This window comes from Coffea arabica, chromosome 1c (assembly GCF_036785885.1).
Source record: "Coffea arabica cultivar ET-39 chromosome 1c, Coffea Arabica ET-39 HiFi, whole genome shotgun sequence".
Taxonomy (NCBI): Eukaryota; Viridiplantae; Streptophyta; class Magnoliopsida; order Gentianales; family Rubiaceae; genus Coffea; species Coffea arabica.
Window position 1 is genome coordinate 1129260 of NC_092310.1, and position 15531 is coordinate 1144790.

General features: G+C 33.6%; 3 protein-coding genes across 4 annotated transcripts; all 3 read right to left on the bottom strand.

The window, feature by feature from the left end:
- Positions 1–2605: 2605 nt before the first annotated feature.
- On the bottom strand, positions 2606–3616 carry LOC113720775 (germin-like protein subfamily 1 member 14). Its single transcript, XM_027245440.2, has 2 exons — positions 3470–3616; positions 2606–3328 (listed from the first exon to the last, which is right to left on the bottom strand). Exons 1-2 carry the CDS (start codon positions 3588–3590, stop codon positions 2757–2759), a joined length of 693 nt encoding a protein of 230 aa, XP_027101241.2. The 5' UTR covers positions 3591–3616; the 3' UTR covers positions 2606–2756.
- Positions 3617–6544: 2928 nt separating this feature from the next.
- On the bottom strand, positions 6545–7672 carry LOC113720757 (germin-like protein subfamily 1 member 14). The gene is made up of 2 exons (XM_027245425.2): positions 7493–7672; positions 6545–7390 (listed from the first exon to the last, which is right to left on the bottom strand). The coding sequence occupies exons 1-2, from the start codon at positions 7611–7613 to the stop codon at positions 6822–6824; spliced, it is 690 nt and encodes a 229-aa protein (XP_027101226.1). The 5' UTR covers positions 7614–7672; the 3' UTR covers positions 6545–6821.
- A 4001-nt stretch (positions 7673–11673) lies between these two features.
- LOC113697845 (germin-like protein subfamily 1 member 14) lies at positions 11674–12725 on the bottom strand. Of its 2 annotated transcripts, none has more exons than XM_072047756.1 (2): positions 12604–12725; positions 11674–12459 (listed from the first exon to the last, which is right to left on the bottom strand). In XM_072047756.1, the coding sequence occupies exons 1-2, from the start codon at positions 12719–12721 to the stop codon at positions 11888–11890; spliced, it is 690 nt and encodes a 229-aa protein (XP_071903857.1). In that variant the 5' UTR covers positions 12722–12725; the 3' UTR covers positions 11674–11887. The 2 variants fall into 2 exon arrangements, with proteins under 2 accessions (XP_071903857.1, XP_027073247.2); XM_027217446.2 differs by having other exon boundaries at positions 12601–12725.
- Between the last annotated feature and the right edge of the window lie 2806 nt (positions 12726–15531).

The window sequence follows — 15531 nt, forward strand, 5'->3', positions numbered from 1 at the left end:
TTCACGCACATGTAAAATGATCTAAACATGCATTCTAAACCTCTTTAATGCATCAAAAACCATAATTACTGAATTTGAGGTATTGAGATCTTTGATCAAACTTCGCCCTTTTCACCTCATTTGGTCACTTTTTCAAAACCTACAAATGAAAAACAACAAAATTACTCAAACTTATACTTTAAACATAAAATCACTCCAAAGTAACACCAACTTAAACAAACATTGGGTTGCCTCCCAATAAGCGCTTCTTTAAAGTCAATAGCTTGACTATTTCTCCTCATTTTTTCAAGGAGGCTTTGTTAGCGAATAATCCACCATTTTTGGTCTTGGTGGATCATTAAATGGTGACTTTATAGCAAAAGCCACATGATCTAATGATGTGAGAAATGAAAGTGACTTACCTATACCAAGTGTTTCATAGATATTACCTTGAATATGCACCACTTGAGAACTTAACAAATGAAATGCCATGAAAGTATCTTGGGCAGGAATATCTTTAAAACCTGTACTTTTTATACACTCCTCAAGAGGGGTGAAAATTGAGCCATTAAAACTCACCTCTTGAGGTTCAAAGTTAGTTCCAAAGATATTATCATGTGAAATGGATATTTGCTCATTAAAACACTCTTGAGATTCATCATTTTCATCAAAATGCAACCCATTTTCACATACAACATTCCCACCATTCATGCTAGGATCATTTTGCACATTATTAGAGGAAATAACTTCACACAATGCACTCAATTGCTCATGTATTCGACCAAAGTGAGAAGCTAATTCATCTATTCTTTCCTCAATCCTATCAAAACGATCGGAAGTTGCATTTGCTAGCTTTTCTAATGCTAAATCAAATTGATTAGAAAAATTTTCTACAGCTAGCTCCCAAGATGCATTAGAATCATTAGCTAATGGTTCACTTTCTAACTCCCAAGGTAGAGGTGTATTAGCTAACTTCTCTATTGCCAACTCCCAAGATGGTTTTGATTCATATTGGACACTTTCAGGTTGGTGATCATAAAAATATGAATTATCACTATAAGTACATTGATTATTCCAACCATAAGCAGGAGAATTGCTCCAATTAGCACTATATCGATCAAAACAGGGATTGTAATGCTCTAATTCATCATAATAATCCACATTTTGTACTTGCATACATGTATTAGTAACATGATGACCTCCACACAAGTCACAAATCACATAATAAGAATTAAAAGCATTAACATTCCTCCCTTGCTCAATTTCATGCATAATTGTGTCCATTTGAACTTGTAACATGATTACATCAACTTTTTCCTTTAAACACTTCAAACCATCTTCATAAGACATACCTCTAGTAATTTCTTGGTTACCTCTATTGAAAGAGCTTTGCACTTGGTAACCATCCATTTCCAATCTTCCACTTCTCAAGCATTGTCCTCCAAATTGACCTACCCTTCTCATTACCTAAAATTGCTTTTGAACAATTACCGGTATTACTAAAGCTTCTCTATTATTTAGACTATCAACGAATTATAGCAAATTAAAACCTATTGAAATTATACAAGAAAATAGCAAATAAAAGCTCCTTAGGTTGTGGCATCCCTAACTACTCATGCAAGTGCTATATTTGGATCATTTAGTACTACATCTAGGCTAGTTATGGTGTAATTTCTTTATGCATTTGAAACCTACTTTCGTAGTGAATCAACTATACTCATAACTAATCCATACCTATTTTCATGGTTATGAAATTAGCTACAAGTTCATTTCTTCAATGAAATTACATGAAATGAATCACTAAAAACCACATAAGTGCACCTCTACTTTCGTGAGTGTACTCCTTATGTTTAGCACTTCTTGAACTAGTGTTAAATCTCAATTTTCATTGCAGAAACAACACCTTAGATCATCACAATCAATGGTACCAGATTAATCATGATTTAAGAAGCCAAAGTGCTAAATAACTTGCTCAAATCATAGCAATCGAATAACCAAATAATAAACACTAACAATTATAGGAAGTTCAACCAAACCCAAGGCTTAAACTTTAGATACACATATTACACACAAAATCCAGAACTTGTATATTAACTAAACTTGGAATCAAATACAAAAGATAAAGAGTTTGGAAGGAATACAACCCTTGTCACATGAGCTTTCTTCCTTGCCTTCTTCATCCTCCATCTTCATATGAGTTTCTAGAGTGGTCGACTGTAGGCTCTTGTTTAATTTGGACAAGTATTGTATTATTTTTTTAGATATTTCTATTTTTTCCATCTAATTATATGAGGGTTAGATTACCCTGTACACCCAACATTTTAGATGTTTTGGGCTTTGCAAACTTTTTTTTTTCCCATTTTTTCTTCAAAGGGTGAGATTTTGATACACTTTGAACACTTGTTACAAGAGCTCCAAAGGTTTTATATTGAACAATTAAAATTTAAAGTATTGGTAGAGAAAGTTCATCCAGTGCGTGGAGATGCATGATGCATTCCTTAAGTCTAACAGGGTTCATCTTTCCTGTATGCAAGGGTAAAAGGAAAAAACAAATGTTCTTCACAAATTGATTATAATTCAGGTACAAATATTAAGAAAAAAATTGTATTTTCCCGAAACACGGAAAATGCAATGTATTATTGTTCATAGAATTAGTGCACTAACAAAGGTTCCAAAATAATGTATGATTTGGAGTAATTTAGTCAGGAGATCAATGTGTAAACTAGGGATCCAATTATTTATGCACCCTGAAGCTCCTTTGGAGGGTTTTACCCATATTATGGGTAGTAGTGGTTATCCCTCCAAAATTGTGACTGAAGATATTTGACGACATTCTTGTCAACCTGGAATGCTTTAGTGAGAACATCACGAGAAATGGGAGGCTTTGATCCGAAAACAGCATTAGCAATGGTGATGACTCCAGGATTCTGGCTGCTTAGACCAGCAAAAGCAACAGCATTGGAATGTCCCTTATTGAACTGAAAATGAATGAGGCCTTCAGGGAACACAAACACATCTCCTGGATTCAAAACCTTGGTGAAGAGCTTATTCTTCATGTTCATGCCTGGATTCGAAGTAACGAAACCCACAAGAAGAGTGCCCTCTAAAACTACGAGGATCTCGGTAGCACGGGGGTGAGTGTGGGGAGGGTTCAAACCATAAGGTGCAAAATCGATGCGTGCTAAGGAAACACCTAAAGTGTTGAGTCCTGGAATCTGGTTGACATTAACTGCTGTTACATTCGATCCGAGCGGATTTGATGTGCTTCCAGGCTCCTTAAGCCCTGGAAAGAAGAAATCTTTGGCTTCCACAAGCTTTGGATCCTTGCATATCTTTCCATTGACAAATACTGCATTAGCCAAGACAAAAAAAAAAAAAAAAAGTTAGTATGTCACACATTAACTGGAATATTAGTGTTTTTTTTTTTTAAAAGTAATATAATGGCACCAATTAAGACAGTCATGAAAATTTTAAAAACAATATAGTTTACCGCCAGCATTGGCATCAGGAACTGCGACACAAAAATCCTGCAATGGACTTGGATCAGAAGCATGGACAATTGTAAAAACAAGTGCCAAGATGGCTGCAGCTATGTGGAAGCGAAAAGCCATGGTTATCAGAAAGGAAGTATCAAACTATATCAGCTAGTTCGAAAGATGAAAAGTTGTTTCTTCTCAGATTGTGGATGAATATGTGGTAAAGATTCCTATTTATAGCTATCTTTGGTTGAACCAGTCATTATGTTTTCATGTCTCAACGATTAGAAAAATGCCACTTTGTCTTCCTAATCTATTTTTGTACAAGTCAACCAACGAATGATTCAGCAACAACTACCTGCTACTTCACATTTTCTTTCCTCTTGCACGTACGGCAAGACTGATTTGGTCATTTAGGACATCAGGGTTCACGTAAATATTTCCTTGTTTACCCTATATGCTATACATTTCCCACAAAGTGGTACAGTGATACAAGGTGTTGACGGACCAAGTAACTGGTAAGACCTTTTCTTGAAGAGACGGCCTTTGATATTTCTTGCTTCCAGATGTTTACTTTCTGACCTCAGTAAAATGATGCATTAGTTGCAACTAATCAGTTTGAAATTCGCAGGCTCAATCCAACTTTACAAAGTAGCATCTGGGATTAGCGCAAAAGAATCAAATATATGGTAATCGTCTGGGAGTAGAGGACCTAATTACTTCAGATAGACCTCTTTTCATTACCTGTTTCTTGTCCGTGTAACTCAGCGCATTTCTGGACTTTTTCTTTCCAAAATCATCTCAGAACTTGCCAAATTGCAGCTTGGAAGTTCAAAGTTAATTCTACCTTCTAAGTGACTGCTTAACCTTCTTAGTTTGATATTGCCGTGTTCTATTTAAGCTATTAAATATTGAAAAAGAAAGGAAGATGTAACCCTTGATTAATTATCCAAAATTTTGGATGAAACCAATTTCAATTCACTCAATTCAATTTAAAATCCAGATTTCAAACCCATTAATTACCCTATTAATTATTGGAGTAATTTATATTTTCATTTACATCAAAATGAGTGAATTATTTGAAGTTAAAATCAGGTTTATGGTTCGACGACTGGGTTTGATAACTGGAAGTAGAAATGGTGTAAAAAGGGATGGGAGGGTTAAAAAGAATATCTGAAGCTAAAATCATAAATTATCGTGCTCATTTATATGATTTGTTCATCTTGAACAGACATTGACTTGAATACTTAGGAAAATTTTCTTGTAAGACTAAAAGAACTAATTTTAAAGAATATTCATATTAAGCACACTTGTAGAGAATTATCATATGTATTAATCAATCAATTATAATATTTATTCAACTTAATTTATACGATCAGGAAAAATAGTTTGAAAGGGAAAATGATACTTTTCCTCTCCAATATTTAGTGGTTGGAAAAATTTCATCCACAAAGTTTCGTTGCGAATACATTTAGTTCCTACAAATTTAATTTATAGTCAATAGTACAAGTGACAGCAAATCAACCAATTTGGGTAGAAAAAAAATTGACAAATAGCTCGTTTAGTCCCTCAACTCTTTTTTTTCTGTAAATTATTTTTTTCTTAATAAATAAAAAATGATATTTTATTTTATCCTGTTTAATGCTTCTATTTTTTTTTCCAACCCCCAGAAGTACTTTTTTATTTCACTTCCTTCAACCTTCAAATGCGACAATGTTGGTGAATATGACCAAAATTTCAAACTTTCTTTAAAAAAAGAAAAACTTCACTTTTCTTGTTGTTTTTTTTAAATTTTCTTTTGTACATAAATTCTTTGTTTTCCTTTTTACTTTCTTTTGCTATTTTTGACACTTTCCTTTCTCCTTTTTCTCTAGTCCCTGATTTTTTTTTCTATTTAGTCCTTTTATTTTTTCCCCTTAAATACCATTTGCCAGAAAACTTTTTCCATCACCAGACTCGGTGGCTTAAAAGGGCATGACAAACTGTTCATATTCTCTTTCAAAATAAGGAAATCTATAATTTTTTTTGATTTCTTTTTATGTTATTCCTTCATTTTCTTTTCTGCATTCTTAGTTTAAGAATCTTATTAAATTAGAACTATAGATGCGTGTTAAATAATATTTACTCAAATTTAAAAATTTTCATTTGCACATGTAGCATGCATTCCAATCCCACTCATATTTAAAAAAAAACTACTACACTGAAAATGTAAACATTATTTCTTTTCTTTTTACATAATTTTTTTCCTTTTCTTTTCAAAAGAGGAAGAAGAGGCAGCACGAGTGATAGATGCGGAGTAGATAAAGGAAGAGTCTGAATTATTGAAAAGGGAGAGAGAAGCTGCCAAGATTACTTTACAGATGATGGACATAGATGATTTTGTTCTCTCTCTAATTTGAGATTGAGCTTGAGGACAATCTAATGGCTACATCTTAGTTGTTAGGTGAATTTCCAATTATACCTCTTTTCAGTATATTGAATATATTTCAATTGTGTTAACAAACTCACATATTGATATTTTTGTTTTCGCAATGGTTTTTATTATTTATTAATTTTTTTGGTGTGAGATTTTGTAGCGCTTTGAATTAAGGGTGCAAACGAATCGAATCGAATCGAGTTTTGGTCTAATCGAATCGAGTCTCAACTTAGTTTTATGAAACTTGAACTCGAGCTCGAGTTTGACGAGTTCAAAATGTAAAGTTCGAGTTCGAACTCGACTAAAATTTGAGTCAAGCTCAAACTTAAAAAATTAATTATTTTATTTTAAAAAATGAATAAAATAATAATTTTTCAAAATAATATATATATAATCTAGTTAGCTTGCGAGTTAATGGGTTGAATATATAATCTAGTTAGCTCGCGAGTTTGACTTGAATATCTTTGAGTTCGAGTTTGACTTGATCAGTTCAAGCTCGGATTCGAGCTGCTCGCGAGCTGTTTGATTCATTTGCAGTCGTACTTCAAATACTTCTTACAAGTGCTCCAAAGGTTTTTCATTGCACAATGAAACTATGGTAAGAACAATTCATCCAATCTGTGGAGATACGTTCTTTTAATCAGACAAAATTCATCTTTCTAGAATCCAAAAATAAAAGAAGACAAATGTGGTTCATATATTGATTATATCACAGGGTACAAAAAAATTAAGAAAAGAGGTAGTGATTTATAAATTGCATTTTCCTGTAAGGTGGGAAAATGCCAATGTATTAATCTATGTAGAACCATTGTAGTAACAAAGGGGCCGAAATAATGCTGGATTTTGGAGTAATTCCATATGGAGATCAAAGTGGAAATGACCCAATTATTTATGCTTCAACACATTACTGTTGCACCCCGAATCTCCTTTGGTTTCAAGAGTTACCCATACTACGGGTAGTTGTTATCCCACCAAAATTGGGACTGAAGTTTTTTGATGACATCGTTTCCAACCTGGAATGCTTTGGTAAGAACATCAGGAGAAATCGGAGGATCTGATCCGAATACAGCATTAGCAATGGTGATGACTCCTGGATTCTGGCTGCCTAAACCAGCAAAAGCAACAGCATTTGAATGTCCTTGGTTGAATTGGAAATGAATGAGGCCTTGGGGGAACACAAACACATCTCCTGGATTCAAAACCTTGGTGAAGAGCTTATTCTTCATGTTCATGCCCGGATTCGAAGTAACGAAACCAACAACTAGAGTACCCTCCAAAACAAAGAGGACCTCGGTAGCGCGAGGGTGAATGTGGGGAGGGTTCAAACCATAAGGCGCAAAATCGATGCGTGCTAAGGAAACACCTAAAGTGTTGAGCCCTGGAATTTGGTTGACATTTACCGCTGTTACATTGGACCCGAGTGGATTTGCTGTGCTTCCAGGTTTGTTAAGCCCTGGAAAGAAGAAATCTTCGGGTTTCACAAGCTTTGGATCCTTGCATATCTTTCCATTGACAAATACTGCATTAGCCAAGATTCGACTAAGTTAGTTTGTCAAACATAGTTAGGATTCAAGTATATAACATGCAAGAGTCAAGAAATTTTTGAAGTAATCTAGTTTACCTCCGGCATTGGCATCAGGAACTGCCACACAAAAATCCTGCAGTGGACTTGGATCGGATGCATGGACAACTGTAAAAACAAGTGCCAAGATGGCTGCAGCAATATGGATCCGAACTGCCATGGTTATCACAAAAGAGGTATCAAACTATGTGAACTAATTAGAAAGATGGTAACTTGTTTCTTCTCTGGTGGTGGAAGGACATGTGGGAAAGATGCCTATTTATAGCCACTTTTGGTACGTTGAACTGGTCATTACATTTTCTCATCTTAAAGATTAAAAAAGGCCGCATTGTCTATGTGTACTATTTTTGCACAATTCAACCGACGAAAGATTCTGCAACCACTGCTTTCGACTTTGTCATTTTCAGTAGGACTGATTAATAGCATGTAAATGGACCTTTTCATTTCCTGTTTCTTGTCTGTGTACGTAACTTAGAAGGTGGATGGACTTTTTCTTTCTTTTTATGTTTGCAAAATCTACTCTGGACTTGCGTATATGCAGATCGGTAAGTTCTAACGTCTAGTGATTGCTTTTTAAATCACCTTGGTTTATTATTTCCATATTTTATTTAAGCTGTTAAATGTTGAAGAAAATATAGATGTAACCCTTGATTAGTTTTCCAAATTTTGGATGAAACCAATTTTCGTTTAATCATTCAATTCAATACCGGCCAACAGCCACTTGGGGATAAAGGAATCAAACTTTGTCTCCCACCCGTCACTACCAGCCACTATATGTGGCTTCGTCCGACGGTGGTTCCCATGCTACAAACAAATTTATTTCAATTCAATACCAGATTTTACACCTGTGTTTGTAGCCACATTCTGTGGCTTCCTTCATGGTGGTTCTCGTGCGACAAAAAAAAAAAATTCAATTCAATACCAGATTTTACACCATGCTTGTTTATTTACCCAATCAAAGTTCATAGCAGTGTTTTGATATTTTCGTTTACTTCGTAGATTTGAATACTTAAAGTTAAAATTATAAACTATCTTAATCATTTGTATGATGTATTCCTTGAACAGACCTTGGCTTGAAAATTTGGGGAAATTTTCTTGTAAAAATTGAGATAATGAATTAAGTTTTTATGAATATTCATTAACCAACGTTGTAGAGAATTAGCACATGTATCAAAATATCAATTATAGTATTTATTAAACTTAGTTACTCATATATGATTAAAATGATAGTTCAAATGAAAAAAAAATGACACTTCTTGTCCCCCAATGTTAAGGAGTTGTAAAATTTCCGTCCCTAATGTTTCATTGAAAGCACATTTAGTCCCTATAATTTCAATATGCTACCAATTTATTAGAGCAAATCAACCAATTTGGATGGGAAGTTTTTTGCAAATAACTCATTTAGTCCTTTTACATTTTATGTAAAGTATCTTTAGTCCATGGTCTTTTATTTTGTCTCACTTAGTCTTTTTACATTTTTTCTAACACTAAACTTAGTTCTTATTTCACTTCCACCACCCAGCAGCGTTAAAAAGTCAGAATTTCAACTTTCTCCTCAACCAAAAATTCTTTAATTTTTTGGCAAAGGACGAGTAAGATTTAAGAAACGAGGGGGGGGGGGGGAAGATGTTTTGAACCTTGGGCTAATTAATACGGTTTAAATCTTAACACTACATTAAAGCCTCCTTGGCAAACTTTCTTCTCTTTTCTTTTGTTTTCTTTTTTCTATGTTATTTTTATTTTTAGTTTTTACTTTGTTCAACTATTTTCACTATTTTCCTTTCTTAACATAATTTCTTGTTTTGCTCTAGTCCCCATTCTTTTTTTTTTTTTTTTTCCATTTAGCACTTTTACTATTTTTTTAAGCACCAAAACTTCCTTTGCAGAAAAACTTTTTTCACCTTCAAATTAGGTAGCTTTAAAAGCATGACAAAAGGTTCGACTATTCTTTAGAAAAAAAAATCTTTTCTTTTTTGTCATTTCTTTTTAAATATTCCTTTTCCTTTTTTTAAGAAAACTATTTTCAACTATTTTTTGCTATTTTTGAATTAATCTTTTTTGTATTGTTAGTGTAGCAATTTTATTACACTAGCTAGTGTAGATGTATGCCAAATAATCTTTATTCAAATTTCAAATTCTTTCATTTGCACATATGGCATGTATTCCAGTTTGCTTGTGTAAAAAAATTGCTACACTAATAATATAGAAAAGATTAATTATTATTTTCTCTATAATTTCTTCCTTTTCTCTTTTATAAAAGAGGAGGAGGAAGAGTAACACGAATGAGAGACACATAGAAGATAAAGAAAGAGAGGGAGAGTGAGAAAGAGAGGGAAGCTGCCGAGACTAAATGTGTTCAAGAAAAGCTGAAAATGTGAGTAATTGAGATACCCCAAATTGGTCCAAATCAAAATATAGGGTAACTTACCTCAAATTTTGAAAATGGTTATGTTATCCGAATATACTTGACATAAATAGGTTGGAATATTGTTTTTTATTTTACAAAAACATGGGGGTGTTTGGAACCCAAGTTTTTGAGTAAGTTTGTTTGCTACTAGTTTTTATACAACTTTTGCTACAGGAACCCCAAAAAACTCAAAAAAACTCACGTTTGTTCCCTTGTTAGTCTTTTAGCAAAACGATGTCGTTTTGCCGCATCTTCTTTTGAAACCCCACGATTTGCCGAAAACACTGCTTGGACTGTTCCTCGTTTTTTCAACTCACAGAAGCGGTGCCCTGTACAGCAATTTACCCGGCTCACCTGCGCAATTTGGCCATTCGACATGGAGGTGATCGGAGCTTGGAGAAGCGGCGGGAAACAACTGCAGCTCTAACCTGCAGAGTAGAGGCGCTTGATTGGAAGGTGAACGAAGGTTCGGCTTAGCTGATTCAGTCCCTCCGACAAACGGCTGTGCCAGTCCAAAAGCAAAAGACTGCCGTGCTTCCGTTTAGGAAAGTTCCCCTCAGCCAGTAGCATAGATTTGAGCCAGCCACGCTTCAATTTTTGGAACTGAAACCGCAGCAAGCCAGAAGCATTTTCTGGATTTTTTTTGTTGATTACTCGTATATGGCGTGCTGCGGTCTTGGATTCTTTAAGGTTTTGGTATTAAATAAGCCAAAATTTGGAGAAAGGCTGCTGAGTTAATTGCCCTCCCCTCCGTTGATTTGTTATACTTGGTGTCAATTTCGGACAGAGTTGAAAGCTCCGTGTTGATTAATTTGGGTAATGTGTTAATTAATTCTTTAACATTGGTCTGTTAGAATTAATTTGAGTAAAGTTTTTAAAAAATTTGTGCAGTAAATTTTTTTACAACTTCTACAGTGACCTACAGTAAAGTTTTAGACAAACTTCAAAAAAACTCAGGTTCCAAACGGTTATTTGAACCTACCTATATATGTGTATATGATTGGTTAAGGTAACCAGTACCCAAAATTCAATCTCTAACTATTTAGTCCTTTACTTGTAAATTAAGTTAGGAGATCCATTGCACATTTATATTTTCTTTTTGACTTATGAATTAAACCAGTTAATATTAACTCTCTGCTACATTTTGTCAAATGTTACATTCATTGTCACTAATTCCATTCACTCCACTACATTCATTGTACTTTTCCTTTATTCAAAATTACTTTTCCTTGCTCATAATATCAATATGTGTTTATTTGCTCTACTTACTTTTGTTTTTAAAAAGTTTTGACCTATCCTGTTTGGTTGTGGAGCAACCTACTGTCGTTGAAAAATGGCTTGGTAGTTTTAAGAAATGGAGAAAAGGAAACAAAATGTTTAGAATATTCAGTATTTTAGTTATGTAATGTGCATAAATTATGTAATATTTTAATCATGTATTTTGTTGATGAGTTTCTAGAGTGGTCGACTGTAGGCTCTTGTTTACTTTGGACAAGTATTGTGTTATTTTTTTAGATATTTCTATTTTTTCCATCTAATTATATGAGGGTTAGATTACCCTGTACACCCAACATTTTAGATGTTTTGGGCTTGGCAAACTTTTTTTTTTCCCATTTTTTCTTCAAAGGGTGAGATTTTGAAACACTTTGAGCACTTGTTACAAGAACTCCAAGGGTTTTATATTGAACAATTAAAATTTAAAGTATTGGTAGAGAAAGTTCATCCAGTCCGTGGAGATTATAATGCATGATGCATTCCTTTAGTCTAACAGGGTTCATCTTCCTGTATGCAAGGGTAAAAGAAAAAACAAATGTTCTTCACAAATTGATTATAATTCAGGTACAAATATTAAGAAAAAAATTGCGAAACACGGAAAATGCAATGTATTATTGTTCATAGAATTAGTGCACTAACAAAGGTTCCAAAATAATGTATGATTTGGAGTAATTTAGTCAGGAGATCAATGTGTAAACTAGGGATCCAATTATTTATGCACCCTGAAGCTCCTTTGGAGGGTTTTACCCATATTATGGGTAGTAGTGGTTATCCCTCCAAAATTGTGACTGAAGATATTTGACGACATTCTTGTCAACCTGGAATGCTTTAGTGAGAACATCACGAGAAATGGGAGGCTTTGATCCGAAAACAGCATTAGCAATGGTGATGACTCCAGGATTCTGGCTGCTTAGACCAGCAAAAGCAACAGCATTGGAATGTCCCTTATTGAACTGAAAATGAATGAGGCCTTCAGGGAACAGAAACACATCTCCTGGATTCAAAACCTTGGTGAAGAGCTTATTCTTCATGTTCATGCCTGGATTCGAAGTAACGAAACCAACAAGAAGAGTGCCCTCTAAAACAACGAGGATCTCGGTAGCACGGGGGTGAGTGTGGGGAGGGTTCAAACCATAAGGTGCAAAATCGATGCGTGCTAAGGAAACACCTAAAGTGTTGAGTCCTGGAATCTGGTTGACATTAACTGTTGTTACATTCGATCCGAGCGGATTTGATGTGCTTCCAGGCTCGTTGAGCCCTGGAAAGAAGAAATCTTCAGCTTCCACAAGCTTTGGATCCTTGCATATCTTTCCATTCACAAATACTGCATTAGCCAAGATAAAAAAAAAAAAAAAAAGTTAGTATGTCACACATTAACTGGCATATTAGTGTTTTTTTTTGGATAAGTAATATAATGGTACCAATATAAGACAGTCATGAAAATTTTAAAAACAATATAGTTTACCGCCAGCATTGGCATCAGGAACTGCGACACAAAAATCTTGCAATGGACTTGGATCAGATGCATGGACAATTGTAAAAACAAGTGCCAAGATGGCTGCGGCTATGTGGAAGCGAAAAGCCATGGTTATCAGAAAGGAAGTATCAAACTATATCAGCTAGTTAGAGAGATGAAAAGTTGTTTCTTCTCAGATTGTGGGTGAATATGTGGTAAAGATTCCTATTTATAGCTATCTTTGGTTGAACCAGTCATTATGTTTTCTTATCTCAACGATTAGAAAAATGCCACATTGTCTTCCTAATCTATTTTTGCACAACTCAACCAACGAATGATTCTGCAACAACTACCTGTGACTTCTCATTTTCTTTCCTATTGCAAGTATAGAAAGACTGATTTGGTCATTTAGGACATTTCCCACAAAGTGGTACACTGATACAAGGTGTTGACGGACCAAGTAACTGGTAAGACCTTTTCTTGAAGAGATGGCCTTTGATATTTCCTGCTTCCAGATGTTTACTTTCTTACCTCAGTAAAATGATGCATTAATTGCAACTAATCAGTTTGAAATTTGCAGACTCAATCCAGCTTTACAAAGTAGCATCTGGGATTAGCATGAAAGAATCAAATATATGGAAATCGTCTGGGAGTAAAGGACCTAGTTACTTCACATAATTATACAAAGATGGCTTAGAACTTGAATTTCAAACTTCTTTGGCAAAACCTATGATATGTAATTATATGTGCATATTTTAGCAAGCTGGAATACCAAGCATTCATTTCCTGTTTCCTGTCTGTGCAAATAATTCCTGCTTGCAGGTGACCTCTTTTCATTACCTGTTTCTTGTCCGTGTAACTCAGCGCATTTCTGGACTTTTTCTTTCCAAAATCATCTCAGAACTTGCCAAATTGCAGCTTGGAAGTTCAAAGTTAATTCTACCTTCTAAGTGACTGCTTAACCTTCTTAGTTTGATATTGCCGTGTTCTATTTAAGCTATTAAATATTGAAAAAGAAAGGAAGATGTAACCCTTGATTAATTATCCAAAATTTTGGATGAAACCAATTTCAATTCACTCAATTCAATTGAAAATCCAGATTTCAAACCCATTAATTACCCTATTAATTATTGGAGTAATTTATATTTTCATTTACATCAAAATGAGTGAATTATTTGAAGTTAAAATCAGGTTTATGGTTCGACGACTGGGTTTGATAACTGGAAGTAGAAATGGTGTAAAAAGGGATGGGAGGGTTAAAAAGAATATCTGAAGCTAAAATCATAAATTATCGTGCTCATTTATATGATTTGTTCATCTTGAACAGACATTGACTTGAATACTTAGGAAAATTTTCTTGTAAGACTAAAAGAACTAATTTTAAAGAATATTCATATTAAGCACACTTGTAGAGAATTATCATATGTATTAATCAATCAATTATAATATTTATTCAACTTAATTTATACGATCAGGAAAAATAGTTTGAAAGGGAAAATGATACTTTTCCTCTCCAATATTTAGTGGTTGGAAAAATTTCATCCGCAAAGTTTCATTGCGAATACATTTAGTTCCTACAAATTTAATTTATAATCAATAGCACAAGTGATAGCAAATCAACCAATTTGGGTGGAAAAAAAATTGACAAATAGCTCGTTTAGTCCCTCAACTCTTTTTTTTTTTTTTGTAAATTATCTTTTTTTCTTAATAAATAAAAAATGATATTTTATTTTATCCTGTTTAATGCTTCTATTTTTTTTTCCAACCCCAGAAGTACTTTTTGATTTCACTTCCTTCAACCTTCAAATGCGACAATGTTGATGAGTATGACCAAAATTTCAACCTTTCTTTAAAAAAAGAAAAACTTCACTTTTCTTGTTTTTTTTTATTTTCTTTTGTACATAAATTCTTTGTTTTCCTTTTTACTTTCTTTTGCTATTTTTGACACTTTCCTTTCTTCTTTTTCTCTTGTCCCTGATTTTTTTTTCTATTTAGTCCTTTTATTTTTTCCCCTTAAATACCATTTGCCAGAAAACTTTTTCCATCACCAGACTCGGTGGCTTAAAAGGGCATGACAAACTGTTCATATTCTTTTTCAAAATAAGGAAATCTATAATTTTTTTTATTTCTTTTTATGTTATTCCTTCATTTTCTTTTTTGCATTTTTAGTTTAAGAATCTTATTAAATTAGAACTATAGATGCGTGTTAAATAATATTTACTCAAATTTCAAAATTTTCATTTGCACATGTAGCATGCATTCCAATCCCACTCATATTTAAAAAAAAACTACTACACTGAAAATGTAAACATTATTTCTTTTCTTTTTACATAATTTTTTTCCTTTTCTTTTCAAAAGAGGAAGAAGAGGCAGCACGAGTGATAGATGCGGAGTAGATAAAGGAAGAGTCTGAATTATTGAAAAGGGAGAGAGAAGCTGCCAAGATTACTTTACAGATGATGGACATAGATGATTTTGTTCTCTCTCTAATTTGAGATTGAGCTTGAGGACAATCTAATGGCTACATCTTAGTTGTTAGGTGAATTTCCAATTATACCTCTTTTCAGTATATTGAATATATTTCAATTGTGTTAACAAACTCACATATTGATATTTTTGTTTTCGCAATGGTTTTTATTATTTATTAATTTTTTTGGTGTGAGATTTTGTAGCGCTTTGAATAAAGGGTGCAAACGAATCGAATCGAATCGAGTTTTGGTCTAATCGAATCGAGTCTCAACTTAGTTTTATGAAACTTGAACTCGAGCTCGAGTTTGACGAGTTCAAAATGTAAAGTTCGAGTTCGAACTCGACTAAAATTTGAGTCAAGCTCAAACTTAAAAAATTAATTATTTTATTTTAAAAAATGAATAAAATAATAATTTTTCAAAATAATATATATATAATCTAGTTAGCTTGCGAGTTAATGGGTTGAATATC